The sequence below is a fragment of the Lutjanus erythropterus genome, chromosome 16 (assembly GCF_056507025.1).
Source record: "Lutjanus erythropterus isolate fLutEry1 chromosome 16, fLutEry1.hap2, whole genome shotgun sequence".
Classification (NCBI taxonomy): Eukaryota; Metazoa; Chordata; class Actinopteri; order Lutjaniformes; family Lutjanidae; genus Lutjanus; species Lutjanus erythropterus.
The window spans coordinates 21,397,678-21,409,601 of NC_139332.1; the positions used below are offsets into that span (position 1 = coordinate 21,397,678).

At 42.5% G+C, this 11,924-nt stretch overlaps 1 protein-coding gene across 1 annotated transcript in view; it reads right to left on the bottom strand.

Moving 5' to 3' along the window:
* Positions 1-9,616, bottom strand: part of jarid2b (jumonji and AT-rich interaction domain containing 2b) — a 144,130-nt gene extending 134,514 nt beyond the window's left edge. The window contains exon 1 of the mRNA XM_084738298.1: positions 9,048-9,616. Coding sequence (XP_084594424.1) covers positions 9,048-9,092 — 45 coding nt within the window. The 5' untranslated portion in view covers positions 9,093-9,616. The remainder of the gene's footprint in view (positions 1-9,047) is intronic.
* Between the last annotated feature and the right edge of the window lie 2,308 nt (positions 9,617-11,924).

Consider the following 11,924-nt stretch of genomic DNA (forward strand, 5'->3'; position numbering starts at 1 on the left):
TTGCTCCACTGGCTCATTACTCCCCTGGTTGGGGGATGGATGTGGAGGAGATGAGGGGAGGGGGAGGACTGCCATCCTGAATTAAGGCCTCCCTCGCAAGGGGCCAAATGCTCGGTGAAAAGGGTTGCATTCGAGAGCGCTTTAACAGAAGGGAGGTCACAGTTCCACAACTAGCCATGCATGTTGGAGAGCCACAAATGACTGTCGCGAAAAAGAGGGATAATGATAGTCAAATATTAAAAAAAAGTTATCACAGGAAAATACCCTCATGAGAGATTAAATGAGCGAGCGATTCATCGGGCCAAGGCAGTGCCGTGCCAAAGAGGACCTGAATAGAGTGGCCAGTGGCTTGTTGGCAGGAAGAAACAAACTGCTCCATCATAAAAAGATGATTCATAGATCGCTGCACTTGGTAGAAGGCTCATAAGACCGAAACGCATAACAAGAACTGTTATGAGTGTGCACTGAGTGGTAAAGCTGAATAGTATTCCCGTACTGAAATGTGATGACAGTATAGGCTGCTATCTTCACAGAAAATATGATCAACATGTAGCATTTTCTTAAAAGGCTGGTTCCGGTAATTTGAGATATTTTGAAAAAAACAAAACAAAAAAAAAAAAAAACAATGTGCACACTATATTTAAAATATTTTCACCAATATGTTGCAGTCAGACAACATTTTCAGATGGGAAACCACCGTCATATCAGCCAAATACCATTGTCTCCCAACCAACCAAACCCCTTAAGTGAAATTAACAGTTTTACCACACATAACATAATTAGCTGCTGCCGTGATCTGGGAGTTTGTGTCATTGTGTAACTTCGTTGAATTCAAATTAACCTTTTAACACAGCAAAGTCACACAATAACACAGACAAACTAACCAATCAAGTCAGCGGTAGGCCAGCAACTCCTATGTCTTAAAAGGCAGTATGGCTCGTATAACAGCCGTTTCTCACTGGAAAAGGCTGTCTGGGCAAAATAAAGTAAAATTTTCTAAATACAGCATACAATTACACTGCTAAAATACATTTTGTTACTGACCTTGTCCAGAGCAGTACATTGCTTAGCTTCCATGCTGGTACTCCTCTCTGCTTCTCCAAACTGGTGGCGTGTTGACCAGCATCTACTGCAGGTAATATGCTGACTATCTACAAGCACCTCATACAACCCCACTTCAAATAATCTGAAATGTCACTTTAAGAGGAACGATGCCAGACAGCTTCAGCATGTCCTAATCTTAGCATTTCATGATGTTGCCTACAAAGTGTCACTGGCATATGTTTGACAGTGAAACTGTGGTATTCCGGGCAGAAATAGAGGGAGTAATGGAGGATCGATACCAACTGAGCCTCTGCTCTGTTGCTTCATCCCCCGAGGCTTAATTCACTGGATGTGTAAAGACGACGGTGTCACAATAGGGGATCAGATGGGATTGACCACAGGATGAAAATGTAAGGAGTGTTTATTAAACTGATGTAGCTGAGATGAAGAGGGGGGGGGGGGTTGGGGGGGTGCGCAAGAGAACGGTCAAGAGGTTGTCTAAGAGATGTGCATGATGGTCATTAAAGGCTAAATACACCAGTGATTCAAAAACAGATGAAAAACAGAATAATGACTTCAGCTTAGAGAGTTTAAAGGGAGGCCCAAGGCTAGGCTGAAATTTGAACTGGAAACAAAGGCACCTGGAAATTGTTAAGATTGTTTTTCTAAAAATGCATATTTACAATGCTTACAAAAAGATCCAACTAAAAGGAGCAATACGTAACAATTGGGCATCCAAAATGTCCAAGTTGTTCCCACCGTCCCCTTCTCCCCAGACTCGGGGAAGCTCAGGCAGGCTGCAAAAACACTGCAGGAGCAGAACACGAGCAATCGAGCACAACATTGTCACTGACAACAACAAGCGATGATGATTCCTAGACTGTAAGTTGATCAGCTATTTTTAACTGTCAGTTGTCTGTCAATGTAAAGCTGAGCCTGTTATTCTGAAAACAAAAGTGCACTGCCTCACTACCTGCCAGACATATTGCTCAATTTAACAGTTATAAATATCCAATTCTTCTGCAAGATTATTAGCGATTTCTTTCAACTTAAAAGCAGCCACTTAGTCAGCAAACATTCTGCATTAATTTGAACTCTAATGTGAAACTGGCAAACAAAACACAATTTCCAGAGAGAAATTTCAAAGGAGGGCACTGCAGGTGTTGTAGTAAAAATATATCAGATTTCTCCTTTAAAAAAAACTCAGTCAATTGTTTTCTTTTCATTCTACTATTGCTGAATGTCCTTCATGGGCCCCCATAACGCCTGCAAGGCCAAACCAAAGACAAAGCTAAAGTGTTGATTCAGCTTCATAGGGATCCTGAACGGATAAGCTGTGGCAACCACTCACTCATTCACACACACACACACACAGATACACACACATATGCATGAGTGAGCATGTGTGTTCACATACACACACACAGAGCCTCTCAGGGCCTGACCAGCTGTCTCACTCCCCCCACCCATCTCCATCCAAACCCACAGGAGCAGGAGGATATAAATCACTCGGCAGAATGAAGACGCGCACGAAGGGAACGCACGTGGTGTACGTGACACACACACACACACACACACACACACACACACACGCCCCCGCTCGCATTGGCTGTCCACAACTGCACTGTGTCCAACACCGTGCCTTGTGTCCAACTATTGGAGCATATGCTGTAAAACACACCTACACAGGCCTGTGCACACACGGCTCATGACAGAAACACACACACACCGCGTAACAAAGACAGTCACACCCAGTTTTATGTCATTACTCTTAAAAATCCTACGCTGCTGATATCCACGAGACACCACGCAGGGCTGGCCTTAAAACCGGTTTATCTCACCTACTGACTGCAGGTGCACACCTAAAGACCTTTGCCTCTGTGTGTGTGAGAGTGTGTGAGTGTGTGTGTGTGTGTGTGTGCGTGTGTTGGTGCCAGCAAAGAGTCAGATTGTGCTCAATGTCAACAGCTGATAAGAGAAAAGGTCATATTGCATAACAGGAGTTTGTGCTGTGTGTGTGTATGTGTGTGACATAATGCTGTAGAAAATGAATGCAGAATAAGAAGAAGAAGACGAAGAAGAAGAAGAGGGAGGCAGTAAGGGGTAAACAGGGAGGGAGCGTGTATTTATGCCGGAGAAAAGAGCTGAGTGGTGATGCATTTGGCCGCTGAACATCCATCGCCGGTCCAAATTGAAGCCGGCAGCTCACAGAGCGCCTGTAATGATGCAGTAAACTCTCTGCTGGCAAAGCCGACTTTATTTAAAGGGGGAAAAAAGGGGCTCCCTTCTCCTCGTTTCAGCACAAACTTAATAAATACATAAATAAATAAGGCTGAATTAAAAGAGGACGGGCTCGCCAACTTCACTCCCTGAAATTTTTCTGGCAGTCGAGTCAGCAGGCCCCGCGAGAGAAGAGACGAGGCCAAAGGGACGCGAGGCTGTGCCTGCAGCGTGGGAAGGACTGCTTCCTCCCTGCTTTAACACAAACACGTGAACTGAGGCGATGTTTAAATACCTGACAAATTTCACTGCAGTAGAAATGTCACAAAGACACAAAGAGAAATACAGCTGCACAACACATTTGGTTATCTGTTGTGCATTTTCCTGTTTCTTAGAAATGGTGTGAAGTATATAGTGTGCTTTATGTTTTCTCCACATGGTGTGAATGACACAAACTCCTGGTTTGGTTTCAGTTGTTTTCCATTGTGTGCAAATTGCTGGCAGTCTTCAAGAGGACTTTTTATATTCTTGGCAGTTACTTTTATGCCACGCTGATACAGTTTGGCAATGTAATCAAAGTAGCCCCGCTTTGATTTTCCCCCACTTGTGGATAAAAAAAACAATAAAGCAGGAGGATGTTACACTCAAATTAAAAAGTGTTATCCTCTGTTGCCTTTTGTTCAAGGCCACATCTTGCTGGATTCAAACTCTTTACTGCTTTACATTCTGCATCGCTTCACACAGAAAAACTGTTTAACAACTGTACAACAAAATATATGTAATAAAAGTGAACGGTCAAGACCTAGGTTCACTCTTGTCCTGCTTGAAATGTGGCTTGCAGCAAAGCAAAAGCAGAGTGTTGAGTGACTTTTTCTGCAGCACTGTCGTTGTTAAAGGCATAACCTGCAACATTTTCCTAAAAAAACAACATACAGATGCAGCTAAAAATAATCCCTAATGATTATATCCCAATGATTCTACCTTTAATTTAACAGAAAGAGAAAAATCATCCCTGTTTGTGTGCCTAGGACTTTTTTACTACGGTATCAAAAGAGGTACTGAGTATCTTTTATGATAGTATTGTATCAAAGTTAAAAACTGATATTGTGACAACCCTACACTGAAGTGACACTGACAGAAACATGGAAAGCACTTTTATCTTTTAGTGTAGTGCGTTTCACAGGTGCCACGTGGAGCGTAACCATAGTGAACATGGTCAAATAAACAGGCAGTAAAACGTTGCTTTTGCCACAGTACACTTTGGTTTGCCCTGGTAGCCATAGTGACGGGGAGGTTGCAAAGTGAACCCTGCCATGTTGCACACGTGAGGAGAGGGGAGCTTATGAAAGAATAATTTGCATTGAAACATAAGGTTAAATGAAGCGCATTGAGGCTCAGGCACGGTGAAAAAACAACCCCGTGACCCTCTCTTCATGGTCCTACATGAGGCCCACATTTCATTTGGACAGCCCAGGAACGAGAGAGCGAGACAGAGACAGAGAGACAGGGAGATAAAGAGAGGAAAAGGAGGAGAGGAGGGGGAGAGTCTGTGCCTTTGCACTCCCCATTCTGCCCCCGCTCTCTATTTTTGTTTCCTCTTTTTGTGCACGCTCAACGCACACACTCACAGTGCAATGGATTTTCAACTTGGCCCTCATCAGTTGTGCGCCTGATGAAACAAACACTGACAGCCTCTTTACATTTGTAAAGGCCCCTGCAGCAGCTGTGCTTGTCCCACACACACCATGCGTGCACACAAACACGCACTCACACACACACAACCTTTGAATCAGAGGCCTAGCCCCAGCTGGGGCCTACAGGAAGAGCCGACTCTGCACAAAATGGCCCTGGCTGCACTGAGCTGCACTCTGCCGTGCTCTCCTGCTATTCTCGCTTACACGCATTCACACACACACACACACACACACACACACACAAACACAGTATGTGTCATGTTTCGTTAGACAGAACAACACTGCCGCACATTAGCACTTGCTACATCAGTCATTACGCAGCACCTACCCTCAACTGCTGGCTTGAAAGGCACCAGCAAATTAAGAGAATAAACCTACAAAAATGCATTTTTAAAAGAAATTTAATGAGAGCAGACGCTCATGCAGTGTCACTCAACCCAACATGAGTGACAAAGCATCTTTGGAGAGAAACTGACAGGGCAATTTGGTTTTTCTTCTTTGGTTCCATTCACATCGGCGGCTATCAATTCTAGGAGAAAATGCTAATTGGCTTGTTTGCTTTTATTAAGGACTCATCCCCCTTTTTCAATCATTTTATGACTGATGAATTTTAATATCAGTAGCAGATAGTGGGTGTTTGTTGGGTCCAGAGGGTGGGGGTAGAGGGGTAACAACTCACACTCGTGTTTCAGGGGAAATGGTTAAGCCAAGCATGTATAATTGTCTTACGCTAATTAAGGGGGGGGGGGGGGGGGTAGGAGAGGAGGGGGGAGGGGTGGATCAGTAGGGGCCAAGAGTCCTGTCTCAAAGCCTGGAGGTGGGAGAGGGGGGACTTGGGGATCCGGACTCCTCCAGGTTGTTGTAGAAATGCATGTTTGTGAGCCTTATTCGGTCCGGGCCAGACTTTATGCATTAACTGCAGCTGCCGAAAACACATGACAGATGTGACACACATGCGCACACACAGGACAGGAACATGCATCCTGCAGTCAGTCACACAGACAAACCATTTCCCCACCCCTGATAATCTGATGAATTGTAAGTTGTGAATAGACCAAAAAAGCCCGTCCAATTTTAGAAAGTGTGACAATTTTAAATGGGGAATTTTTTGTTGTTGTTTCAGTTAGTCATCGATTCTATGGCACATCCTGTTTCCTCAATTCAGCAGGAGACTTACAGAGAACTTCACAAAGTCCAAAACTTTGTTTCCCTATGATACTCAACTCAGTTTTTCAATGCCAATTAAACTATGGCTAAAGTATATGTCAATTTGACTTTGAGTCTACTAGCTATTGGAAGGAAAAAGTCACTGTCATAATTAAACATCCAAAAAGTCATCACCGAATATAACAAAAGGACACTATTAGATTTTAAATTTAGTACAAAAGTTATACTAAACAACATCTGTCTGTCTTCCCTGGGATGACTCATATCTGTGTTGCTTTCCAACAAATAAACGATGCACACAGATTTCAGCACACTGTGTTACCGGTGATGATGTTGTGCGAGAAGCGTATGTTGCCGTAAGAAGACATACAGATGTGTAAAAATGACATCATTCTTCAGAGAGGGGATTTTTTTTCTTCTTCTCTTCAATGAGACAATAGTGTGGAGCGGACTGGGCCACAGAATCCACCCCAGAAGTGGCAAATCAAAAGTTTGATAATGTGCCATATGTATATGTATTTCACTTTTACCAGAACATAAAGTAATTATGAGCCAGAAACCACAGGGACAGTCTAAAACTGAAAAAACTACATTCATTTATACTATTAGCTTGTCAAAAGTATCCTAGTATCAATGTTTTTTTTAGTACCATGTGTTGAAACAAAACAATATCTCTTATAGAACTGAAAGTACAGTGTCTATTTAAAAAACATCTAAGTTCTCATTCAAGAACTCAGTTCAGTCTTTTTTTGTCCTGCCAGAAATTTGGTTTGCAGCAAAACTAGACAATGTTCACTGACTTTTTTCTGTACAAGCACTGGGTGTAGGTTATTTAAAAAAAAGAGAGAGAGAGAAAAAAAAAGAAAAGAAAAAAGATGATCCTATTTTGTGTGCCAAGGACTTTTCCCTTTTTGCTGAGCATCAAAAGAGGTATTTAGATGAGAACAGTTTAAGTGCAAGTATTGTATAGGTATGGAGGGAAAACCACAAGGACACTTTAAAAAAACTGACAAAAGTGACAGACTATAATTACATATTAAATATACTTGGACTATGCTTTAATCAATTGCACGTGGAATGCATTTGATTCTCTATACTTAGGAGAAAAAGAAAATCTCCAGTGTGATTAAGCTGCATGCAAGAAAGCATGCAAACAAGCCTCTTTGTATTTAATTTAATTGTTCACTTGCTCCTACAAACCTGTTGCTCAGTTTGGCCCTTTTGCTATATTTGCCTTCAGCTGAGAATAAGTGTGTCAAAATGCTCTATTTTCCACAGCATTTAGTCACCAGAGTGTGTGCAGGAGTTAACACACTTTTAAAAGACACTCCACGTGTTGTTTGGTCGGGGGTTGGGTAGTAGTGTAGGGAGGGGAGGGGAGGGGGGGTGACTGTGCTGACTCCAGCTTCACAGCATTAACACACATGATATGCCTACTGCAATTAAACGCAACAATGTGACGATAATTCACAGCAACAATCTAAAAAATACATCAAAAGAAGTGCAACAAACTTTAAAAAAAAAAAAAAAAAAGCCCAGACAGACACAGACAAGAGGCCCAGCCAACGTGCAAGTCTTCATGAAAAACGATACACGGTAACTTAGTCGTGTGATATGCTGGAGCCATTCACACTTTACAAGATTAAAAGTCTTTGTTTCATTCATGAGGGGGGGACAAATTGGCGTTCACCAGACCGAAGCCTAAGCCCAGACCGGGCTAAACTATTATATTTCGCAGCCCCTTCCCCATAAATTCACCAACCAGTGTTACTTGCAGAAAGAAAATGGTTGCTTCTTGGTATCGCTTCATACATGAGCCTCTGCAATGCGACTGAACACAGCCTCTTTAAAAAAGACTGGCTCATTCACAAACACTGTGCTCGACCACACCGACCACGTAATGTGCAGTTTAATGTGAATTCGGTAGCTGGAGGACGAGAGACCCAAACGCTTGTAAGCTAATCCCCGGTAGTATTGCAAAAATGGAGTTATCCCTCAGCGGGGCTGCTGCAATATCTGCCCGTTCACAGAGGTCACACGGAGACCTGCGAAAAGACCGAGACCCCGTCGGACTTATCGTCCATACGAGGGGACTAATGGCAAAGACAGCCTCTCAACAACAAGCACAAAAGTGTCCCCACGTCGTCTCAAGTGCTGGAAATTGACCGAATATGCTGAATCGCATGACCCCCTTTTCCTCCTGCTTCTCCCTCACTCTTTATGGAGAAAATTAAAGAGCCACAACAGTCCGCGAAACATGTCGGGGAAAAAAAAAGCACGCAGCGCAAACAGACACAACGCTATCTTTAACGTTAACTCTGTACGTTAGCTTCAGCGCGAGAATGGGTTTAGATTCACGGGGTTTGAGCTCAGTTTAAAGCGGAGATGAAATGCTCAGCATGGGACGAAATGGAAGCCGAAATAGCTGAGCCATGGCCGACAGGCTTGTCTTCACGGCTCTGAATAGGAAAGAAACGGGGAGCGAACAAAAGCCTTTTCTGGAAACACTTTGCCAAGTCCTTTAATTTAAACCCTTTTATAGCTTTATCACGCATCCGAGACACACCGTGCACACCTCCATCACGCGTTAAAACGAGTCGAAACGAGCGAGGCGATCTCCCCAACAGCACCCGACGTTCAAATAGCCTAAAACATGTCTGATGTCGAAGAAACGCTGCAACACAGACACTGAATAAACATTGCTGTCTCTTTAAATCAAAAGCATGTAATTGTTAACACGTTGAGGTAACTTGCAGCCGTTACCTTTTAGAGGATATCTGGCCCAAATAGTACACAAGCAAGCCTGATGGTAACCTTCACAGTCCGCGATGAAAGTTTATGCATTTTCATCGAGGCGAGCAACTTGAATAGAGCGGGTGCATTTGTGAGCAAATAGAGCAAAAAAAAAATGTTTTTACTTACATATTTCTTTTGAATGATATTCCTCTTAGGTCTTTCCTTGCTCATTATGCAATCCCCCAAAAAAATGTTTGGCTATAGAGAGAATGGCCACATGAATTTCTTTCTTTGACTCTCGCCTCTCCCGGAGCACCACCAAATGACGATTTAAATCCCCGGCTCTGTAGGAAAAGCTTGCTGGCTTTGCAGAATCCTCCTTCGGTGTTCTCCCCCCTGAAACTATTCGGATATAAATCCCAAAAATTCAAGGGTCGACGACGGACAGAGACGGACCGAAGCCAAACTCACTCGGGGATAACATAGTCAAAACAAATGCACAACAATAAGTTCCATTCGCCAAAACAGCTCGGCTTCTCGTCTCTGCTGCGCACTCGCTCCCGGCTCTTTTCAGATACATGAATATACTTGAGGTGATGTCAACAAGTTACATCTTGTGGTCTGAGGTGACGAGGGATTAATAAATAAAATTCAAAATAAAACGTTTAGGTGTCACGTCTTTCTCTAAGCTGGAGCCTGCGATCGACGAGAGAGCTCTCCAGCGGCACTGCTCTACTGACTGAGAGCAGCTCCTTTCTTCCCCAGCTTCAGCCTTTCAGCCTATCACGTCCTCCACCATTCAGCGGCAACTTCAAAATCTCCATGAGACAGCCCTAAACACAAAACACTGCCAAATAACCCTTTAACATATTCTTTCAATGACGTATAGTGTGTTTTTGATGGTTGGAAAAGACAGTTTGAGGCGATTTGAGACGAAATGGTGCGTTTACGGTCCGATAATATTAGTTTTGAGGCTTTGCGTGTCTGTGGCATTTAAAGGAGACATGGGTGGTCACAAGTAAGTTTATACTTCCCCTATGCTGGTAGTGTTTTAGATCCCGTGTTATCATAATATTCCTTTCTATAGCCTAAACTAAATGAGAACTGACCTGAGACTGTTCTTTCCTCTTTTCATGAGCTCATGAGGAACAATCATTCCCACAGTTTTACTTTTTGGTACAAAGAAACAGTCATGTTTCAAGCTGAAAGAGGAATTCTCAGAAGAGGTTAAGAGCTCAAAAAAAAAGCAGTGGTTCCCAAATGTGTATGTAAATGACAGCCCCCAACCCCCACTCTACACAAAACCCCCCACAAAGTTAAACATTAAAGGGATAGTTTGCGGTTTTTGAAGTGGGGTTGTATGAGGTACTCATCTATTGTCGGTGTGTTAACTACAGTAGATGGTGGTCGGCATGGCTCCAGTTTGGAGAAGCAGCAGGAGTACAAAGCTAAGCAATGTACTGCTGTGACTTTTTTTTAGACATCTAAAAAAAGGACCACTTTAAAAAAAAAATCAGTGCCAGTTTAAGTGTACTACATATTAGAATATTTTCACCACTTTACCTTGCTGTCAAATAGTCTTTTGCACTGGGAAACAGCCGTGCCAAATATCACTATCTTCAAAGCCACCAGACCAGCAGTAAATGGGAGTTGCTGGCTTACCGCTGCCTTCATCAGTGAGTTTGTGTTGTTATGTGACTTTTCTGTTTTAAAGGGTGAGTTTGGATTCACCAAAGTCACACAATAACACACACGAACTAACCAGTCGAAGCAGAAAGCAACTTTGTTCTGCAAGGTAAAATTACGGATTTTGCCAAAGGAGTTTGGAGAGAATAATATTTGGCTCATGTGACAGCAGTTTCCCATCAGAAAAGGCTCTCTGATGGAAAGGTAAAGCAGTGAACATATTCTAAATATGGTATAAACTTTAAACTCATATTGTTTCTTATAGGTAGGCCTTTTTTTCCAGTGGCTAAAATACATTTGTTGTTGACCCTGTTCACAGGAGTATGTCACTTAAACCTCCTACATCGGTGCCCCAAAGTGGAGGCACGGCTGCAGTCATCTACCATAAGTAGTACACTGACAGTGGCTCTGTACCTCGTACAGCCGCACTTAAAAAAAATCAAATAATTCCTTTAAAGCATAGGCTAAGCCTAATAAATTAAACTTAGACTTGTATCTCAGATGATGTGCTTTCAGGAATCCCCCATGTGGGAAAACTTAACTTTTCTGGGCACACAATAAAATACATTAGTAATCAGATTAATCTGTTCCCTCTGTAGCCCCACAGGAAAACACACACTTCACAAATTACTGTACTAAAATGAACCAACCCAGTGTCTGACCACATTTTCACACAATATCCAACAAAAAAAAATGATCTTGGCAAGTCATTGTCTGCCTGATTTACTTTTAGCTGAGTAGCAGCACATTCTCAGATTATCCCTCCAATTTGCAAGGATCAGTTTTCAAATCTTACACCAAACTCTTTGAAAAAATGTGTGTGTGTGTGTGTGTGTGTGTCCAGATTCATGCATATTTGTTCAGGTAATATTCATATTTTTGTGTTATCCACTCTGCTATGACTGTTAACTGACTGGGTGTCCTCATCCCCCTCACTAGAAGTGGGCTCGCTGTGTCATTATTCTAATATACTGAGTGGGACGGTTGCTCTGTATGAACCCAGGAGGTAGATAAGAGAAGTGTGTGTGTGTGTGTGTGTGTGTGTGTGTATGTGTGTGTGTGTGTGTGTGTGTGTGTGTGTGTGTGTGTGTGTGTGTGTGTTTCAAAAAGACATACATGCAGTTGTAACCTTGTCTCCTTTATAGACAGTTCTAATAGTAGAATAAAGTTCCTTTGTAAGCTGTAGGCTGCTGTATTTCAGCTTTTAACTCAGACTGAAATATCTTGAACAATTATTGGATGGAGTGCCATGAAATTTTGCAGTTATATTTGTGATCTCTGGAGAATGAGGCCTACTGATTTTAGTTATCCCCTTACTTTTTCTGTAATCGCACCAAGAGGTTGGATTTTTTTTTTTAATCTTTTGTAAAATAGTGC